This window comes from Oncorhynchus masou, chromosome 6, assembly GCF_036934945.1.
Source record: "Oncorhynchus masou masou isolate Uvic2021 chromosome 6, UVic_Omas_1.1, whole genome shotgun sequence".
In the NCBI taxonomy this organism is placed as follows: Eukaryota; Metazoa; Chordata; class Actinopteri; order Salmoniformes; family Salmonidae; genus Oncorhynchus; species Oncorhynchus masou.
In genome coordinates this window covers 23,186,719-23,209,080 of record NC_088217.1, presented here as the reverse complement: position 1 = coordinate 23,209,080, position 22,362 = coordinate 23,186,719, and the positions used below count along the sequence as shown (strand labels likewise).

Genomic DNA, 22,362 nt, shown 5'->3' with positions numbered 1-22,362 from the left:
TTGATTCCTTTACATGACCTTTTTATTGCACTACATATCTGATTATTTACAGAAGGGTTTACAAGTAGCTTATGAGAACAACTTTATTCATTTTGACTGCATATCCCCTTTCACTTCACACATGTTAACATGATTTAATATATTTTGACAGTGCATTCGCAATATGACAATAACATACCTACCTGCACACACCTCTCCTACAAACAGACACCACTCACCTTGTAACCCAGTACGGCTGATTCATTGTCTAGGGTCTTGACATGATCCCACCTAACAGTTACCCATGAGCCATCAGTCTTCCAGGACACGTTGCCAGGGGGACGATTAGGAGCTGTAAAGGTAAACGAAGGAAAACAACTAGAGACACCAACTTATTGACCTGCCTCACCTTCCGGGAGTCACATGACCAAGACATGAATTAAACTTAGATACATGTACTTGATAATAAAATGGTCTCACACACGTTTTACGGACACAGAATCATGACGATCCAAACTGTTGCCAAAATGCAAACCAAAAGGCATGATATCATATAGAATATATTAATATAGGCATATTTTTGCCTAATGTTGACAGTGGGTTAAGGTATCAGTATCAGTAGCTTAAGGAGAGGAGATCCTCTGTACAGGATCAGCACAGACATGATTCCCTCTCACTCGAAATCCTCCACAAGAATCCATTTACATCCTTAAGCCCAGTAGATACTGGTAGCCAGGTGCATATCCACCCTCCCAAAAACACTGGGGCCATACTTACGAACTTCAGACAAAGTTTAACTTCTTCGATATAGGGGGCGCTCTTTTAATTTTTGGATAAAAAAACGTTCCTGTTTTAAACAAGATATTTTGTCACGAAAAGATGCTCGACTATGCATATAATTGACAGCTTTGGAAAGAAAACACTCTGACATTTCCAAAACTGCAAAGATATTGTCTGTGAGTGCCACAGAACTAATGCTACAGGCGAAACCAAGATGAAATTTCATACAGGAAATGGCCCAGATTTGAATTCGCTGTGTTCCAATGTCTCCTTATATGGCTGTGAATGCGCCAGGAATGAGCCTACACTTTCTGTCATTTCCCCAAGGTGTCTGCAGCATTGTGACGTATTTGTAGGCATATCATTGGAAGATTGACCATAAGAGACTACATTTACCAGGTGTCCGCTTGGTGTCCTCCGTCAAAATTATTGCGTAATCTCCAGCTGCGTGCACTTTTCCATTTGGTTCAGAGGAGAAATTATTTATCATCGAATAGATGTGAAAAACACCTTGAGGATTGATTCTAAACAACGTTTGCCATGTTTCTGTCGATATTATGGAGTTAATTTGGAAAAAAGTTTGGCGTTGTAATGACTGAATTTTCAGGGGGTTTTCTTAGCCAAATGTGATGAACAAAACGGAGCAATTTCTCCTACACAAATAATCTTTTTGGGAAAAACTGAACATTTGCTATCTAACTGTGAGTCTCCTCATTGAAAACATCCGAAGTCCTTCGAAGGTAAATTATTTCATGTGAATGCTTTTCTTGTTTTTGTGAAAATGTTGCCTGCTGAATGCTAGGCTTAATGCTATGCTAGCTATCAATACTCTTACACAAACGCTTGTGTAGCTATGGTTGAAAAGCATATTTTGAAAATCTGAGATGACAGTGTTGTTCACAAAAGGCTAAGCTTGTGAGCCAATATATTTATTTAATTTCATTTGCGATTTTCATGAATAGTTAACGTTGCGTTATGCTAATGAGCTTGAGGCTATGATTACGCTCCCGGATACGGGATTGCTTGACGCTAGAGGTTAAATTCAAGTTTAAGCATCAGACAATAAAAATGGATGGTGTATTGTCACGCGATAGAATGCTGCATTGCAGCTGGTCCCATCAGATAACATGGCACACGTTAGCCCTATTGTAACAGTTTTCTTGAGTCGAAGGAGAGGCGGACCAAAACGCAGCGTGGTGATTATTCATGGTTCTTTAATAAAGAAACTATACATGAATAGACTAATAAAACAAGAAATGAAAAACCAATACAGCCCTATCTCGTGCAAACACAGAGACAGGAACAATCACCCACAAACACACAGTGAAACCCAGGCTACCTAAGTATAATTCTCAATCAGAGACAACTAATGACACCTGACATCTGATTGAGAACCATACTAGGCTGAAACATAGAAATACCCAAATCTTAGAAAAACAAACATAGACTGCCCAACCCAACTCACGCCCTGACCATGTGCGAGTTCATTAGAACGTGCGTTGAAGATGTCGTTCCCATAGCAACGATTAAAACATTCCTTAACCAGAAACCGTGGATTGATGGCAGCATTCGCGTGAAACTGAGAGCGCGAACCACTGCTTTTAATCAGGGCAAGGTGACTGGTAATATGACCGGAAAAAAAAAAAAAAAAAAAAAGAATACAAACAGTGCAGCTATTCCCTCCACAAGGCTATCAAACAAGCTAAGCGTCAGTATAGAGACAAAGTAGAATCTCAATTCAACGGCTCAGACACAAGAGGTATGTGGCAGGGTCTACAGTCAATCACGGACTATAAGAAGAAATCCAGCTCAGTCACGGACCAGGATGTCTTGCTCCCAGGCAGACTAAATAACTTTTTTGCCCACTTTGAGGAAAATACAGTGCCACTGACACAGCCTGCAACGGAAACATGCGGTCTCTCCTTCACTGCAGCCGAGGTGAGTAAAACTTTTAAACGTGTTAACCCTCGCAAGGCTGCAGGCCCAGACGGCATCCCCAGCCGCGCCCTCAGAGCATGCGCAGACCAGCTGGCTGGTGTGTTTACGGACATATTCAATCAATCCCTATACCAGTCTGCTGTTCCCACATGCTTCAAGAGGGCCACCATTGTTCCTGTTCCCAAGAAAGCTAAGGTAACTGAGCTAAACGACTACCGCCCCGTAGCACTCACTTCCGTCATCATGAAGTGCTTTGAGAGACTAGTCAAGGACCATATCACCTCCACCCTACCTGACACCCTAGACCCACTCCAATTTGCTTACCGCCCAAATAGGTCCACAGACGACGCAATCTCAAGCACACTGCACACTGCCCTAACCCATCTGGACAAGAGGAATACCTATGTGAGAATACTGTTCATCGACTACAGCTCGGCATTTAACACCATAGTACCCTCCAAGCTCGTCATCAAGCGTGAGACCCTGGGTCTCGACCCCGCCCTGTGCAACTGGGTACTGGACTCCCTGACGGGCCGCCCCCAGGTGGTGAGGGTAGGCAACAACATCTCCACCCCGCTGATCCTCAACACTGGGGCCCCACAAGGGTGCGTTCTGAGCCCTCTCCTGTACTCCCTGTTCACCCACGACTGCGCGGCAACGCACGCCTCCAACTCAATCATCAAGTTTGCAGACGACACAACAGTGGTAGGCTTGATTACCAACAACGACGAGACGGCCTACAGGGAGGAGGTGAGGGACCTCGGAGTGTGGTGTCAGGACAATAACCTCACACTCAACGTCAACAAAACTGTGGAGATGATTGTGGACTTCAGGAAACAGCAGAGGGAACACGCCCCTATCCACATCGATGGAACAGTAGTGGAGAGGGTAGTAAGTTTTAAATTCCTCGGCATACACATCACAGACAAACTGAATTGGTCCACTTACACAGACCTCATCGTGAAGAAGGCGCAGCAGCTCCTCTTCAACCTCAGGAGGCTGAAGAAATTCGGCCTGTCACCAAAAGCACTCACAAACATCTACAGATGCACAATTGAGAGCATCCTGGTGGGCTGTATCACCGCCTGGTACGGCAACTGCTCCGCCCACAACCGTAAGGCTCTCCAGAGGGTAGTGAGGTCTGCACAACGTATCACCGGGGCCAATTACCTGCCCTCCAGGACACCTACACCACCCGATGTTACAGGAAGGCCATAAAGATCATCAAGGACAACACCCACCCGAGCCACTGCCTGTTCACCCCGCTATCATCCAGAAGCGAGGTCAGTACAGGTGCATCAAAGCTGGGACCGAGAGACTGAAAAACAGCTTCTATCTCAAGGCCATCAGACTGTTAAACAGCAACCACTATCATTGAGTGGCTGCTGCCAACACACTGACTCAACTCCAGCCACTTCAATAATGGGAATTGATGGGAAAGGATGTAAAATATATCACTAGCCACTTTAAACAATGTTACCCAATATAATGTTTACATACCCTACATTATTCATCTCTTATGTATACCTATATACTGTACTATATCATCTACTGCATCCTTATGTAATACATGTATCACTAGCCACTTTAACTATGCCACTTTGTTTACATACTCATCTCATATGTATATACTGTACTCCAACTGATACCATCTACAAAAAATGGCAAATCCAAAAGGTGGTAGGAATAGCTGTATCTTGCCTATGCAGCTCTGCACCATCACTCATTCATATCTTTATGTACATATTCTTTATCCCCTTACACTGTGTATAAAACACAGAAATTAGTTTAAATACAATCAGGAATTGTTAGTTAAAAAGATTACTTGTTGGTTATTACTGCATTGTCGGAACTGTTGATTACTGCATTGTCAACTGGAAGCATTTCGCTACACTCGCATTAACATCTGCTAACCATGTGTATGTGACAAATAAAATTTGATTTGATTTGATTTAAATAATGACAAAACAAAGGAAATAAAGGTCAGAACGTGACAGTACCCCCCCCCCTCCCCAAAGGTGCGGACTCCGGCCGCAAAACCTTAACCTATAGGGAAGGGTCTGGGTGGGCGTCTGTCCGCGGTGGCGGCTCTGGCGCAGGACGCGGACCCCACTTCACCATCGTCTTAGTCCGCCTTCTTGTCTGCTTCCGTGGCCTCCTAACCACGGTGACCCTACTAAATGACCCCACTGGACTGAGGGGCAGCTCGGGACAGAGGGGCGGAGGGGCTCTGGCGCCTCTGGGTTGAGGGGCTCTGGCGCCTCTGGGCTGAGGGGCTCTGGGCTGACTGGCGGCACCTGGCTGATTGGCGGCACTGGCGGCCCCTGGCTGACTGGCGGCACTGGCGGCCCCTGGCTGACTGGCGGCACTGGCGGCCCCTGGCTGACTGGCGGCACTGGCGGCCCCTGACTGACTGGCGGCACTGGTGGCCCCTGGCTGACTGGCGGCCCCTGGCTGACTGGCGGCACTGGCGGCTCCTTGCAGACTGGCGGCACTGGCAGCGCTGGGCAGACTGGCGGCACTGGCAGACTGGGCAGATCTGATGGGACAGCTACAATGTAGTGTTTTATCACGTGACACTACGTCAGCAATTTAAACTGGCTGATGCTTAACTTCTTGGTGACAGGGGGCAGTATTTTCACGTGCGGATGAAATGCATGCCCAAATTCAACTGCCTGCTACTCATCCCCAGAAGATAAGATATGCATATCATTAGTAGATTTGTATAGAAAATAGTCTGAAGTTTCTAAAACTGTTTGAAACATGTCTGTGAGTATAACAGAACTTATTTAGCAGACGAAACCCTGAGGACAAACCATTCAGATTTGATTTTTTTTCAATGAGATTTGATTGGGAATCCAGATTTATAAGGGTCTGGATGTCAACAGACTTTAGAAAATGGTTGAGGTTGAGGTTATTCCTTTGTGTAATGAAGAAGTATGGCCATCTTGAACGAGGGTCACTTGAAGTGTACTGTTAGATAGAGGCGCGAGACCAGAAAGTATGCTACAGTTTGTTTTCTTCCTGTATTGAACACAGATCATCCTGTTTTCAATTTTATCGATTATTTACGTAAAAAAATACCCAAAGTTGTATTACAAAAGTAGTTTGAAATGTTTTGGCAAAGTTTACAGGTAAATTTTGAGATATTTTGTAGTCACGTTGCGCAAGTTGAGTGTTTTTCTGGAACAAACGCGCCAAATAAATGGACATTTTGTATATATATTGACGGAATTAATCGAACAAAAGGACGACTTGTGATGTTTATGGGACATATTGGAGTGCCAACAAAAGAAACTCGGCGAAGGTAAGGCATGATTTTTATTTCAGGGTTATGGTTTCTCTCTTTGTTTACGGAGGTGCTATCCTCAGATAATATCATTGTTTGCTTTCGCCGAAAAGCCTTTTTGAAATCTGACATGTTGGCTGGATTCACAACAAGTGTTTCTTTAATTTGCTATCTTGCATGTGTGATTTAATGATAGTTAGATTTTTATAGTAATTTATTTGAATTTGGCACTCTGTATTTTCCCTGGCTTTTGGCCAGGTGGGACGTGTCCCACATATCCCAGAGAGGTTAAACTGAACCTTGAACTTCAACTTTTTATAATGTTTGCAAATATGGCCCCATTGTGTTTGACCCCCTGGGATGGTATGTCATATATACAGAATGGTGTCTTGATGGTGGCAACAGTGTGTTTGTGTGTGTGTGGTGTGTGTGTGTGTGTGTGTGTGTGTGTGTGTGTGTGTGTGTGTGTGTGTGTGTGTGTGTGTGTGTGTGTGTGTGTGTGTGTGTGTGTGTGTGTGTGTGTGTGTGTGTGTGTGTGTGTGTGTGTGTGCATGTTAGGTATCCTACATACGTGGTCTCTTGGTAGTGACAGTGGTTCTGGGTGAGGCTGGTCCTGTGCCAGCGCTGTTGTAGGCCATTACGGTAACATGGTACCGGGTGCTGGGTCTCAATCCCACCACGCGAGCTGTGGTCTCAAGCCCAGCTGTTCGCACACGGTCTGCAGATGCCTCCCGCTCATGCTGACGCCAGTACCGGATCTGTAAACAAACACATACACAGCACTGTCAAACAATTAGTTACGTGACCGTGGGTACATCTCTTGAAGGAATGAGATGCCTAATACTGGAATTGTTTCTTCTACTGAAAAAAAAACACAAACTTTGTCAAATCATTAGGAATGTTAGATACCTGTACTCTTCCTCACAATATACTGTGTGGTTCTATAAATTTGAGCATATTTTCTGGTGAGCCTTGTATCTAAGCCCTTTGCTTTTTTATGCTTCACCTGAAGGCACTGTGTATTCTGTATTTTTTATTCTCTTAAACTCTGTTTCCTTTCAAATATGTACAATAAAAAATATGAAAGTGTGACACCTGTTGAACCATGATAATATTAATGACTCTGCCATTGTTTCCCCACAGGACCATCAGACCTAATCTGCCTGTCGACAGACTGAACATGCTGATCCCAACCACACACAGCCCATCTAATAAATTAGTACCATCTTTATTGGTGTGAAAAGATAAGATGAGGTGAGGTCAACTCCAGGACGGTCTCTCACTGGTGTCAGGGGACTGATGGCACCATAGATGGTACTGACTGGGACTGACTGGTTTTGAGCAAAAGTCCAGAGATGGGTCCCAAATGGCACCCTATTCCATTCATAGTGCACTACTTTTGACCAGGGCTCATAGAATAGCTTGTCACATATGTTATATGCTGGTGTTGTGCAGGTCCTGACCTCATATCCTTGGAGGATACCGTTGGTGCTGAGATGTTGGATAGGGTCCCACAACACCTGCATCTCGAATGCTGTCAGAGCCGTGGCATTGATCCTCGAGGGCGCCACCGTGGGCTCTGCATGGAGGGTCATGGGTAAAATAAGGGTTGGGGAGTCGGATCATATCTAACACACATAAGTATGATAAACACAATGAATTTACATAATGTGGTTGGTTGGTAAACATCTGCTTTTTTGTGTTTTTGTTCGCCCTCTTGTGGCAAACAAGCATAATGCTCCTAATCCTTCCTGCATGCCCCAGACCTGTTCTGACTCCGCCTCCTCTGCAGAGTGCACCAGGGTGATCTGACTGAAGGGTTAAGGCTAGGGTTGAGGTTAGGGTTAGAGTTAGAGTTTGGGTTGCTCACCCTCTTCTGCAGAGTGCACCACAGCGATCTGGCTGAAGGGACCCTCTCCTTTACGGTTGTAGGCTTTGATCTTCACCTCAAAGAGGCAATAGGGAGACAGGCTCTGGTTGGAATAAACGTAGCGAGACGACTCCACGTTGGAAACACGCTCCACCACCCACGTTGGAGAGTTCTGCTTCCGGAAAGCCAGGATGTAGCCGAAGCCATCTCCGTTCTGGTACTCTCTGGCCATGGGCTGGGATCAGATTCAAACAAAACTTTATGTACTTTTTACAAAATGACAAAACTCTCTCTCTAACCACCCCCCGCCCACACACACACACACGCACACACTGACCGTCCAGGTGATGATGAGTTCGTTGCGGTCTCCTCCTCCTCCACCTAGTCCACTAGGGGCCACTGTGGGAGCTGCTTGCTGGGTGCGTATAGTGTGAGAGGACATACTAGGCTCTCCACTGCCCAGGATGTTACTAGCAATGACCTGGAACTCATAGTCCATCCATGGCAACAGGCCAACCACACGAATCGACTCAGCATTGCCTTCAATGTTAGATGGGTCTGTGGGAGAAGAGAGGAGGAGAATGCGGAGGAAGGAAAGATGGAGAAGTCAGGGACTAATTGATTGACACAAAAACACACAGGTACACAGATAAGCACACACACAGACAGTGGTGGACCTCTTACCTGTCCTCATCCTCTTCCAACCAGGAGACAGTGGAGAGTGACCCATGATAACATACTTCCCGATGGGGCTGTGGTTGTCATAGCCACGACTCCAACGCAACTCCACCGACGTCGCGGCAACGTTCTTCACCACCAAACCACCTGGAGGTCCCGGGGGACCTGAGGAGAGACAGTTGGAGAATGCCTAGTCAGGACTTTTAGCTAACCTCCTTCATGTACATGCAAGTACAAATTCTCACCCAGAAAGTAGTGGACGTAGCTCATTGTGGCCTGGGGATAAGGATGATTATGTAAGTAATTAACTCAAAAATCCTCATAAAATGTTACATTTAAGTTCTGCAATGTGTAAAACAAACATTTTATAAGGATGACCATCATAGAAAAGATCAGGTAAGTTGTTGTGATATGATCGGGGTCTTACCTCTGACCACCAGTTTAGCAGAGGCTGAGGCGCTGTCCACCACAGTCTGAGCTGTACAGCTGTATGTACCTGCCTGACTCAGATGACCACTCACTATCAACAGGTCACCTACGGTCTCCTTCTGTTAGAGAGAGATAGATGGGTGGAGAGGGAGAGAGAATGGGAGGGTGGAGAGAGAGAATGTGAGAGAGTGAGAGATTAAAAAGAAAGAGGGCGAGAGATTAGAGATTAAAGAGAAAGAGAGCAAGAGATGAAAGAGATGAAGGAGATTAAAGAGATTAAAGAGAAAGAGGGCAAGAGATAAAAGAGATGAAGGAGATTAAATAGATTAAAGAGAAAGAGGGCAAGTGATGAGATGAAAGAGATTAAAGAGATTAAAGAGAAAGAGGGCAAGAGATGAGATAAAAGAGATTAAAGAGATTAAAGAGAAAGGGGGCATGAGATAAATTAAAGATAAAGAGTGCGAGAGATTAAAGAGAACGGGGGCAAGAGATTAAAGAGATTAAAGAGAAAGAGATTAAAGTGAGAGTGCGAGAGAGATTAAAGAGAAAGAGGGCGAGAGAAAGACAGAGAGAAAGGGAGGCAGATATATATAGAGAGAGAGACCGAGAGAGAGAGAGGAGAGAGAGAACAAGTGACAGTGGAGAGAGAAAGAGAGAAAGAACTTGTTTAGTAATTGGAGACATGGTCTGTCTGCTACAGAGAAACAAGCCAGATATTCAGTATTCATATCATCAGCATTTCACAGCAGTATTGAAGGTAACTTTAATTAAAATTCAATTCAATTATATCCAACACTCGGGTTTAAAAGTATATACCATTATAAAGATGACTCCAGTGACAGTGAAATCTCGGTGCTGACCGAAACTTGTTTGGGTCAACATTCTAAACTCTAATCCCCAGTACACCCAGAGGCATGGAAAATGGCAGTCACATCATCAACCTAGAAGTGTTAGGTCAGCAAGACGTGAACGGTAGGGAGGGAGACACATTACACGGATGGTCTCCTTGATATGGTCTGCAGCATAGATCTTAAGTGATTCAATTAAGCGTATAATAGCTGTCTCTAATAAAATGTTTGTTGTTTAAATAAACCCTGCAGAATGGTTCATATTTCCATTAATCACACTGGGAATCATATTAATTTCAAGCTGTTTGATTCCAAAATCAGTTAAGCAGTTTCATTAAATTTCTAACTCTTTGATTCAAAATAACCCCAAGAGAACCCGTGGAGTTTTTTTGTGTCATTCATCATGACGCACCCCCATTCCTGCAATGGTTTGCTCTGCTGTGGCCTGACTAACTCACCCCCTCCACGCGATGGTACGGTCCGCCGGGGTCCTCCAGGTCCAGCAGAGCTCCGTTGAGAGCCCAGGTGAAGGTGAGGTCCATGGTGGGGTCATGTGAAGCGTGACACTGCAGCGTGACGTTCTCCCCCTGGTTGATGTCAGCGTTAGAGGGAGCCAAGGTGATCTTAGTAGCATCTGGAGGGAAGGAGGGAATGGACAAAGGGTAGAGTAGGAGGGGAGGATAGTGAGGTAGTTCAGTTACCTCTGACAGATTCAGTGTGTGTGTGTGTGTGTGTGTGTGTGTGTGTACCTCTAACAGACAGGTGTCCAGTGCTGTTGGCCTTGCCCAGGTAGTTCTCAGCAAAGCAGGTATACTTCCCCTCATCGGCCCTGCTGATGTTGTGGATCCGCAGCATCCCGTCTGGAGTCACTGTCACCCTGGAAGAAGAAGCAGGAAGCTCAAGTTACCTTCATTATCTTTTTGGGCTTTTTAAATGTTTGGGCCTTTTAAGTGTTTGCAGTTTGTTGCTAGACGGGAGTTAAGGACGAAATCAAATCTAAAACATGACAGACTTTCCTTCAGATCACGTTTCTCTTCTAATCTCCATTTGACCTTAACTTCTACCTTTTATGTTTCATTCCCTCTGGAGATGTATCAAGTGAACATTCATACACGTACACACATGTGCATAGACACACAGGTTAATTAATTATGTTTTTTATCTAGACACACAGACCTAACAAAGCACCCAAATGTGATGAAATCCAAAGAAATAGGTTCCTTTGATACACACTCAACAGGGGAATCCTCTTTTGATCTTACCTTCTACTACATACCTATTGCACATTTTGGTTTCTCAATCAAGCCTCAGGGTTGAGGCGTGTGTGTGTGTGTGTGTGTGTGTGTGTGTGTGTGTGTGTGTGTGTGTGTGTGTGTGTGTGTGTGTGTGTGTGTGTGTGTGTGTGAAAGGGGAAAGGAAAAGGGGGATACCTAGTCAGTTGTCCAACTGAATGTATTCATCTGAAATGTGTCTTCCGCATGAGTGAGTGTGTGTGTGTGAGTTAGTGTGTGTGTTTACCTGCTGCTGTTGGTAAGGAGCTCAGTACCGCGGCTCCAGAACAGGGTGGGTTTGGGGGCGGCTCGCGGCCGACACTCCATCATCACCTGCCCCCCTCGGGCTGCTGGGACAAGCCTCCTCACCGGGTTGGAGCGGAAGTCTGGGACTTGGACTGGAGACCACAACATAGGGTGGAGGAGAGCGGGAGAGAAGTTACAACTGAGTTCCAGTTCTCTTGGACTGCAGTGTTTACAGGGTTTGATTTTAACCCTTGAACCCTGACCTCTCACCTTGCACCCTCAGCTCGGCGTTGGAGTAAATGGTGCCGTGTTTGTTCTCAGCCACACACTGATACATCCCAGAATCCTCCAGGGCCAGGTTGATGACCTTCAGACGACCCCCATTGACCTCCACCCGGTCCTGAGAGAGAGCAAGGGATGGATTGAGAGATAAAGTGAGGGAGAGATAGTGGGGGAGATAGAGAGAGGGATGGATTGAGCGTTAAAGGGAGGGAGAGATGATGGGAGAAATAGAGAGAGGGATGATTGAGAGATAAAGGTAGGGAGAGATGATGGGAGAGATAGAGAGAGGGATATATTGAGAGATAAAGGAAGGGAGAGATGATGGGAGATAGAGGATTGTATGTATGTATGTATGTATGTATGTATGTATGTATGTATGTATGTATGTATGTATGTATGTATGTATGTATGTATGTATGTATGTATGTATGTATGTATGTATGTGTGTGTGTGTGTGTATATGTGTGTCTGTGTGTCTGTGTGTCTGCGTGTGTGTGTGTGTGTGTGTGTGTGTGTGTGTGTGTGTGTGTGTGTGTGTGTGTGTGTGTGTGTGTGTGTGTGTGTGTGTGTGTGTGTGTGTGTGTGTGTGTGTGTGTATACCTGTGTGCTGAGGGGCTGTCCATTGCGTAGCCAGCGTATGGAGGGTCTTGGTTTGCCTGCTGCAACACAAGTCCAGTGCAGCTCAGAGCTGATCTCCACCTCAGAGTCACTCATCACTTGCAGCCACTCTGGCTGTGCTGGAAGGGACCAGATAAACACAGGGACAATAAAGTGCGGGTCAACACACATGGTTTTGATAGTCATATTGTGCGTGTGTGTGTGTATGTGTGGGGGTGGGGGTTGGGGGGGGGGGGGTTGTGTCTCTACCCTACCTTGCACGGTGATGCGTCCTTGTTGTGTGTCGCGGCCCTCCGAGTTGTAGGCCTCACACTCATACACCCCCTCTTCATGGAAAGTCATCTCAGGCAGTGTGAGGATGGGTCCCTCTGCACTAGCCCCGGCCTTAGACGGCAACAGACCATCTACCTTCCTCCAACGGAGTTTTGGGACAGGACTGGGGAGGGAAGGAGTAGGAGAGGAGGATTAAGAGTGCAAGAGGGTTGGAGTTGGGGAGGAGGAGGGGGAGGAGAGAGAGAGAGGGGAAATGGGTGGAGAGAGGAGGAGAAGGAGGGGGAGGGGGAGGAGAGAGAGAGGGTGGAGAGAGGAGGAGAAGGAGGGAGAGGCAGGAAGGGACATGTAGGGAGAGAATGTGTGAAAACAAAAGAAATACAACAAATCAGAGATATCCTAACATGGGACAAGAAAATGGATCAGGGACTTACTTTCCGTAGGCGAAGCATTCCAGCTGGGTGGTGTGTCCTGTCAGGGCATACGTCTCTGCTGGGAAACCCACTGTGATAGCAGGAGCTGACTTCCTGGCGTTGGCTGTGGTGAATAGAGAGGACATGTCATGTCATGTGGTTCAAATCTTCCCTCTTACAGGAGAAACACACTTTATCCTTCCACTTTATTTCACTGTCCTGAAATTGTCAATTGAAATGTCAAAACTTTTCAAAGCTGTTCAATTACTGTGTAAGAGTAACAGAGTCTTGAATAGGCCTTTTTCACACTCAGCTACATGCACAAACACACACACAGAGAGTCCTGTACCATCTGGCTGCACGGTGAGCTGGTTTGCCTTGCTGAAGGTACTCTTGGTGCTAATGTCCATGTTGATGGTGGTGAAGCAGAAGTAACTTGCTGTATCGTTAGGCTCCGCCTTGGCCAGGTACAAGTTGCCCGTTACCTGGGAAACGAACCACCGTCCTCCGTCAGGCTTCATGAAGCTAGGAAACTCGCCAACGAACCAGCGGTAGGAAAGAGCTAATAAGAGATGAGAGAGAAGAGAGGAGAGTGAGACTCGCATGTGTGTGAGTGTGCATGTGTGTGTGCGTGTGTGTGTGTGTGTGTGTGTGTGTGTGTGTGTGGTGCACCTGGGTAGTGGGCGGGGGGCTGGCAGGCTAGGAAGGCACCTGCTCCCTCGTAAGCCGTCTGTGGGCTCCTCCCTTCCCCAGGGAAGTCATGGAGGTCTGGAAAAGGAGGACAGAAGGATATCACAAGAATAAGAAAAGATCAATGAAATCCACTCAGTCAAGACAAAAATGTACTTCTCACTGAGAAATGTATTCTTTTCACTATGTAAACCAATCAATGGAATGAGATGAGATCCAAATAAGGTTTGAAGAACAACAACTGGGATCCAGTAAATGTTGATGATTATGCATTGTCCCCATAAACACTGAGAGAATGGAAAATAATACCTGAATAAATAAATCAATGTACTCACAACCGAATTTGAGGTTGGCGGCCCGGCTGAGTATGGTGCCACAGCGGTTGATGGCCAGACACTGGTAGGAGCCTCCATCACGGCCGAACTGGGGACCACTGATCACCAGGTTACCGGCTACCAGTGTGTACCGGGGGTCACCTACAGGGACGTCTGTACCATTGACGCGCCAGCTACCGGACAGGGAGGGGTTAGATGACAGACCTGTCCGATGCATACTCTGGCTGTACCCTTCTCTCTCGTATGTGACCAATTCATTTGATTTGATTTGTTTTCTGTCTGTATGTCTGTGTGAGTGTTTACCTGTACGTAGCAGCAGGACTGGCTCTAGCCTGGCAGTTGAGAGTGACTTTGCCCTCGCTGAGTCCCTCTGGGTAGACCACACCGCTAGGCTGCTCTTCAAACACTGGTCCACTGTCATGACCCGTTATGCACACGTCCCCGCCTGTGAACACACACAGCCAATCAGAATCCCCCATCACCCAATGAGGGAGTTCTATTAACCTAAGACATGGTGCACCGGTCTATAGCCCGTGGAGTAAACGGGCAAAATAGATGAGGGAGGTGCCCCCGTCTCAAATGTAATAGTAATCTGTGCTGTTAGGTCATGTAATCAACAAGGTAGGATGGTACATCGTCCACAAACATATAACATCCCTTTTACATAAAATATATGTTCATATTTTCAAGCAAATTTTCATTGGGAAGGCAGATGAAGTGTTTTTTAAATCAAAAGCAGTCACTTTTGCATGTGAAAACACAGAATTATAGTCATTACTCCACGTGCTTAATCTAGCCTAGGCTACGTCACTTTGTTTTGAGCCGACTTTGCCTTGGGCTTGGAACAGGGAACAGGGAGGCAGCCCAGGGAGGCAGCCCAGGGAGGCAGCCCAGGGAGGCAGCCCAGGGAGGCAGCCCAGGGAGGCAGCCCAGGGAGGCAGCCCAGGGAGGCAGCCCAGGGAGGCAGCCCAGGGAGGCAGCCTAGTTACAAAATGAATGCAATCACTTTTCACCCAGTGCAAACTCCTCCCACCGAGGTAACCCGGGCCAGATAATCGAATCCCCTCAATGTCCTACTACCAGCCGCTTCCAACCAATCAGGAGTCAAAAACTGATTCCAGTGACTTTCCCTTTACAAACAAGTTGTTTTGTATCACTTTAACATCTTTTTGCTTAATTAAATTAAAATGTTTCATCACCAAAACATCCTGAATCCCATTCAGTTCACTAGAGGTAATTCAGAGGTTAATCTGTGCTTTGGGAAGCCAAGGTAAGAAACATTTGAATTGTCTAATTGAATGACACATTTTTACAAACAGAAGAATTTTCTTAAATGTAATCTAATCCAATTTTATCTGGTACTCTGGGAGAGTGTTTTGATATGGCCTGTTGTCCCCTATTCCCTCTTCCACTGACAGAAACCCATACTTAGTTTTTCATGGCTCAGAGATGGTAACAGAAAATATTAAAATCAAATCAAAATAAATCAAAAAGTATTTGTGGCGTACACAGATTAGCGAATGTTAAAGCAGGTGTAGTGAAATGGTCATGTTTCTAGCTCCAGCAGAGTTGTACATTTCTAACAGTACAATATGAATACACAAATAACCACCCCCCCAAAATAACATAAGAAATAACCAACTAAAATGAAGAAATATCAGATTTGGTTTGTGAAGTAAATGTGTATGCATGTGTGTGAGTGAATAAGTGTGTGTGTGTGTGTGTGTGTGTGTGTGTGTGTGTGTGTGTGTGTGTGTGTGTGTGTGTGTGTGTGTGTGTGTGTGAAGCAGGAGTTGTGCAGGCAAACAGAGTACAGGATCCATCTGCACTAGAGGTTGGAGTGAGTCTGGAGGGGCTTCAGGCTGTCAGGGATAATACTGTTGCTACAGTGAAGAGGAGAGAGAGGAAGAGGAGGAGATGGGTAGAGGGAGAAGAGGAGGGCCTGAGAGGGGGAGAGGAAGGAGGGGACATAGCTTAAAAAGGTGGAGGGGAGAAGATAAACAAGTGTAGGGGTGGAGAGAGTGAAGAGAGGTGTGGGTAGAGGTGGAGGGGAGGAGAGTAAAGGGTGTAGGGGTGGAGAGAGGGAGGAGAACCGCAGGTAGAGGTGGAGGGGAGGAGAGTAAAGGGTGTAGGGGTGGAGAGAGGGAGGAAAGGTGCGGGTAGAGGTGGAGGGGAGGAGAGTAAAGGGTGTAGGGGTGGAGAGAGGGAGGAGATGCGCGGGTAGAGGTGGAGGGGAAGAGAAAGTGATAAATGAGGAGAGTAGAAGGTGCAGGTGAAACAGCAGGCTGGAGCAGACAGCTATTCTCAGGGTACACAGAGAATCAGGGTACACAGAGAATCCATGTTACACAGAACAAACTCGGTTAGAGATGCCTCATGACCATATGGGAATCCTCATGGCACAGAGCGTGTGTGAGAGAGAGAGGGAAAGAGGGATGGTGTTTTTGTGCGTGGTGTGTGTATGTACAGTGCCTTGCTAAAGTATTCTGCCCCCTTGAACTTTGCGACCTTTTGCCACATTTCAGGCTTCAAACATAAAGATATAAAACTGTATTTTTTTGTGAAGAATCAACAACAAGTGGGACACAATCATGAAGTGGACCGACATTTATTGGATATTTCAAACTTTTTTAACAAATCAAAAACTGAAAAATTGGGCGTGCAAAATTATTCAGCCCCCTTAAGTTAATACTTTGTAGCGCCACCTTTTGCTGCGATTACAGCTGTAAGTCGCTTGGGGTATGTCTCTATCAGTTTTGCACATCGAGAGACTGAATTTTTTTCCCATTCCTCCTTGCAAAACAGCTCGAGCTCAGTGAGGTTGGATGGAGAGCATTTGTGAACAGCAGTTTTCAGTACTTTCCACAGATTCTCGATTGGATTCAGGTCTGGACTTTGACTTGGCCATTCTAACACCTGGATATGTTTATTTTTGAACCATTCCATTGTAGATTTTGCTTTATGTTTTGGATCATTGTCTTGTTGGAAGACAAATCTCCGTCCCAGTCTCAGGTCTTTTGCAGACTCCATCAGGTTTTCTTCCAGAATGGTCCTGTATTTGGCTCCATCCATCTTCCCATCAATTTTAACCATCTTCCCTGTCCCTGCTGAAGAAAAGCAGTCCCAAACCATGATGCTGCCACCACCATGGTTGACAGTGGGTATGATGTGTTCAGGGTGATGAGCTGTGTTTCTTTTACGCCAAACATAACGTTTTGCATTGTTGCCAAAAAGTTCCATTTTGGTTTCATCTGACCAGAGCACCTTCTTCCACATGTTTGGTGTGTCTCCCAGGTGGCTTGTGGCAAACTTTAAATGACACTTTTTATGGATATCTTTAAGAAATGGCTTTCTTCTTGCCACTCTTCCATAAAGGCCAGATTTGTGCAATATACGACTGATTGTTGTCCTATGGACAGAGTCTCCCACCTCAGCTGTAGATCTCTGCAGTTCATCCAGAGTGATCATGGGCCTCTTGGCTGCATCTCTGATCAGTCTTCTCCTTGTATGAGCTGAAGGTTTAGAGGGACGGCCAGGTCATGGTAGATTTGCAGTGGTCTGACACTCCTTCCATTTCAATATTATCGCTTGCACAGTGCTCCTTGGGATGTTTAAGGCTTGGGAAATCTTTTTGTATCCAAATCCGGCTTTAAACTTCTTCACAACAGTATCTCGGACCTGCCTGGTGTGTTCCTTGTTCTTCGTGATGCTCTCTGCGCTTTTAACGGACCTCTGAGACTATCACAGTGCAGGTGCATTTATACGGAGACTTGATTACACACAGGTGGATTGTATTTATCATCATTAGTCATTTATGTCAACATTGGATCATTCAGAGATCCTCACTGAACTTCTGGAGAGAGTTTGCTGCACTGAAAGTAAAGGGGCTGAATAATTTTGCACGTCCAATTTTTCAGTTTTTGATTTGTTAAAAAAGTTTGAAATATCCAATAAATGTTGTTCCACTTCATGATTGTGTCCCACTTGTTGTTGATTCTTCACAAAAAAATACAGTTTTATATCTTTATGTTTGAAGCCTGAAATGTGGCAAAAGGTCGCAAAGTTCAAGGGGGCCGAATACTTTCGCAAAGCACTGTATGTATGTGTATGTGTATGTATGTGTATGTATGTATGTGCGTGCGTGTCTATCGTGTCTATCTTTTTTAGCCATCTATTTTCTGTGTTTGGGGGCTGCAAAATCCACTGGTCACTTACTGTAAATCTCGCTGGATTGATTGCTTTCATTTTACACCTGCAACCCTTTCATACTCTTGCTTGTGCCTGTCATTTTTTCCCGCTAACGTTACGACCGGGGAAATGTTTGTAATGACCTGTCAAACACATCCTGGTAATGGCTGAAATGGGCTCAATGGGATACCTTCGCTTTCTGTGGAATCAATAAGAAACTTTTGCCTGGGATTTAACACACCATCTCCACATCACAAGAAAGAGAAGAAACAAAACTTTATTTTGATGGGTGTTCATTTTTGTGGAATTTAAAAAAAAGTTATAATTTAATACAGTTGAAATTTTACAAAATAGAATAGTTGAAATGAAAGCAACTTCCGAAAATGAAAACTCTGATTAGTGATATTAGTGATATTATGCCTAATCTCACAAACAATGTAAAGTATGTTGAGATAGGTGTAATCTAGAGCTAAGCATGTTGATTTTTAATCCCAGGTTATCCTGCTATTGACACACGCAATTCATGAGGCAGTCTAGACAGCACAGGTGAGTGCAGGTAGGCCAAGACAGCAGTACAGGCTGGTGGGAGGAGCTATAGGAGGACGGCTCATTGTAATAGATGGAATGGAATAAATTGAACGGTATCAAACACATTAAACATTGGGAAACCAAATGCTTGACTCTGTTCCATTAATTCCATTCCAGCCATTACAATGAGCCTGTCCTCCTATAGCTCCTCCTACTAGCCTCCACTGCTAGACAGAGCAAGTGTTTGGTGGTTGCAGCCTTTTTCCTCTCCTTTATGTTATTTTATTCATATATGCAAATACACCAAGTGTATTTATGCAAATTAGAAGCATATAAAATTAAAATAAAAATACATAATACAATAAGAACATGTATATATGAGTGCATCTAAGATTTAAAAAAATAAATGGACAATACATTGAATACCTGAATTCCCACCAAAATCACTGAACATTCATTATTTGTCCGTGCCAGAAGTAACATGTTTCTCCTGCTATAATTAAGTCAATATCTGATAGATGTTGTGTGTGCATTTTTAGGTGTATATTTGTATGTGTGTGTAGGTCAGAGCAAGTCACAAGCACGTCTCAAGTCACAAGGTTCGAGTCTCAAGCCGAGTCCTAAGTAGAATGGGTCGAGTGGAGTTAAATCCAAGTCGTGCATTCTAAGAGCAAGTTAACTTTTTTCACGTCGTCTCATGTCAAGAAAAAAAAATCTATGCAGGCAATGACTTCAACTACATACCTTTGTCTATTTATTGAGGCTAAAAGACAGCCCTTTTCCTTATTTTCTATACAACACATTTTGATTATGTAATAATACATTTTTACAACAAATTCCAAATTTAAGCTTCACAAGTAAATTATCAATTTCAAGGCATGTACCTTTTTCTTCTGAAGCACAGATTAGATGTTTTTGAAACAAATAATTTGGTGCAATGCCTTAGGCCTATGTTAGTGACCAGTATGAATGAGCAAATATATGCATATAAAATATGGTAGGCTTTAAATAGCCTATTAAAATATGGTAGGCTATATGTAGCCTATTAAAATATGGTAGGCTATATGTAGCCTATTAAAATATGGTAGGCTATATGGTAGCCTATTAAAATATGGTAGACTATATGTAGCCTATTAAAATATGGTAGGCTATATGTAGCCTATTAAAATATGGTAGGCTTTATGTAGCCTATTAAAATATGGTAGGATATATGTAGCCTATTAAAATATGGTAGAATATATGTAGCCTATTAAAATATGCATGAATTCATTTTTATTTTTCCCATTCTGTTTCACTCTCATAACCCTCCAAAACCTTCTCACTATGTTAGCTCTCCAGACCTGTGTTGATTTACCGTGTGCTGGTCTATTCAGAGGGCTGAGTGTGTGTTTCACGAGCCAGTTCGTTTTTTGCAACTGCCACACTGTCTCTATACTGTCTCTGGCTGCGTGGAGAGTAATCCACGGGGAATCTGTGAAACAAAATGAGTGACAAAATCTTGCCAGATCATTTCAAGTCATCAGTCTTAAGTAAAAGTCGAGTCCCAAGTCTTGAGGATCCAAGTCCAAGTCAAGTCTCAATTTCTTTGATTTTATATCAAGTCGAGTCTCAAGAAATCAAATTTGTGACTCGAGTCTGACTCCACACAGTTGGTGTGTATACAGTATGTGTGTGTGTATGTGTGTGTGTGTATGTATGCGTGTGTGTGTGTGTGTATGAGTGTGTGTGTGTGTGATTCACTTCATCAACAGACCAATGGAGCATTGACGGAGCTAGTAATTACAATTTCATGGACTGCGTGCTGTCCACAGGGATCGACTATGCGTGACTGCACGCTTGGCTACAGTGGAAAAGCTTTTTTAATTTCAACAAAGGAACGCTACAACACATCTTCATTTATCATTCATGAGATCCCTGAATTATTTCAACTCTGTCGTCAAAAGAAGAAAAAAGAAGAAAAAGACATCTCAAGAATATCGAATCCCTTCCGCCTGCTGGTAAAATAAACAGCATACAATTTTAATCTGGCCTGAAGCCCCCAAGATCTGCAGACCCCCTACTTTTGGATCTCCAGACACACACTCTCACACCCAACCATCAGTCTGATAGCACGCATGGACACGTTGAGTGTGTGTCTGGTGTGAGAGGCAGTGGCTGGCTAGGGAAGCACCATAACAGAAATATGTTGCATTGCAGGGGAGAGGTGAATGAAGGGGAGGGGAGAGGTGAATGAAGGGGAGGGGAGAGGTGACGGAAGGGGAGGGGAGAGGTGAATGAAGGGGAGGGGAGAGGTGACGGAAGAGGAGGGGAGAGAAGAATGAAGGGGAGGGGAGAGGTGAATGAAGGGGAGGGGAGAGGTGAAGGAAGAGGAGGGGAGAGGTGAAGGAAGGGGAGGGGAGAGGTGAATGAAGGGGAGGGGAGAGGTGAATGAAGGGGAGGGGGAGGTGAATGAAGGGGAGGGGAGAGGTGAAGGAAGAGGAGGGGAGAGGTGAAGGAAGGGGAGGGAGAGGTGAATGAAGGGGGAGGGAATGAAGGGGAGGGAGAGGTGAATGAAGGGGAGGGAGGGTGAAGGAAGGGAGGGGAGAGGTGAATGAAGGGGAGGGGAGAGGTGACGGAAGAGGAGGGGAGAGGTGAATGAAGGGGAGGGGAGAGGTGACGGAAGAGGAGGGGAGAAGTGAAGGAAGGGGAGGGGAGAGGTGAAGGAAGGGGAGGGGAGAGGTGAAGGAAGAGGAGGGGAGAAGTGAAGGAAGGGGAGGGGAGAGGTGAAGGAAGGGGAGGGGAGAGGTGAAGGAAGAGGAGGGGAGAGAGGAATGAAGAGGAGGGGAGAGGTGAAGGAAGAGGAGGGGAGAAGTGACGGAAGAGGAGGGGAGAAGTGAAGGAAGGGGAGGGGAGAGGTGAAGGAAGGGGAGGGGAGAGGTGACAGAAGAGGAGGGGAGAAGTGAAGGAAGGGGAGGGGAGAGGTGAAGGAAGGGGAGGGGAGATGACGGAAGAGGAGGGGAGAAGTGAAGGAAGGGGAGGGGAGAGGTGAAGGAAGGGGAGGGGAGAGGTGAAGGAAGGGGAGGGGAGAGGTGACGGAAGAGGAGGGGAGAAGTGAAGGAAGGGGAGGGGAGAGGTGAAGGAAGGGGAGGGGAGAGGTGAAGGAAGAGGAGGGGAGAGGTGAAGGAAGAGGAGGGGAGAGGTGAAGGAAGGGGAGGGGAGAGGTGACGGAAGAGGAGGGGAGAGGTGAAGGAAAGGGAGGGGAGAGGGTGATTTTAATAACGAAGACTGACATAATGGATGTGTTCATTTTGATGGGGAACGAGCCTGGAACTGAAATCCATCTTCATTTACTAGTCAATTCAGGCATTGAATACCACTCCTACGGAAAATGTCCTTTTATTCAATTCACAGGCCAGGACTGACAGGAGACACATTCATTGGTAGTATTGAACATTTCTGACTGATGGAGTGGGCGTGAGAGGAGAACTGACAGTGAAGGAGATGTGAGGAGGAAAGGTTCTGACTGATGGAGTGGGGGTGAGAGGAGAACTGACAGTGAAGGAGATGTGAGGAGGAAAGGTTCTGACTGATGGAGTGGGCGTTAGAGGAGAACTGACAGTGAAGGAGATGTGAGGAGGAAAGGTTCTGACTGATGGAGTGGGGGTGAGAGGAGAACTGACAGTGAAGGAGATGTGAGGAGGAAAGGTTCTGACTGATGGAGTGGGCGTTAG

The 22,362-nt window shown here is 45.4% G+C and overlaps 1 protein-coding gene across 1 annotated transcript in view; it reads right to left on the bottom strand.

Annotated features, from left to right (window-relative positions):
• Nucleotides 1–22,362, bottom strand: part of LOC135541648 (contactin-2-like) — a 77,324-nt gene that overhangs the window by 3,423 nt on the left and 51,539 nt on the right. The window contains exons 3-20 of the mRNA XM_064967967.1: nt 14,240–14,381; nt 13,937–14,109; nt 13,584–13,679; nt 13,261–13,473; nt 12,933–13,035; nt 12,483–12,664; nt 12,211–12,347; nt 11,599–11,728; nt 11,330–11,480; nt 10,561–10,688; nt 10,270–10,445; nt 8,962–9,082; nt 8,541–8,699; nt 8,194–8,414; nt 7,857–8,091; nt 7,450–7,565; nt 6,558–6,744; nt 219–331 (exon numbers count right to left, since the gene is read on the bottom strand). Of these exons, the coding sequence (XP_064824039.1) occupies nt 219–331; nt 6,558–6,744; nt 7,450–7,565; nt 7,857–8,091; nt 8,194–8,414; nt 8,541–8,699; nt 8,962–9,082; nt 10,270–10,445; nt 10,561–10,688; nt 11,330–11,480; nt 11,599–11,728; nt 12,211–12,347; nt 12,483–12,664; nt 12,933–13,035; nt 13,261–13,473; nt 13,584–13,679; nt 13,937–14,109; nt 14,240–14,381 (2,783 nt within the window). The remainder of the gene's footprint in view (nt 1–218; nt 332–6,557; nt 6,745–7,449; nt 7,566–7,856; nt 8,092–8,193; nt 8,415–8,540; nt 8,700–8,961; nt 9,083–10,269; nt 10,446–10,560; nt 10,689–11,329; nt 11,481–11,598; nt 11,729–12,210; nt 12,348–12,482; nt 12,665–12,932; nt 13,036–13,260; nt 13,474–13,583; nt 13,680–13,936; nt 14,110–14,239; nt 14,382–22,362) is intronic.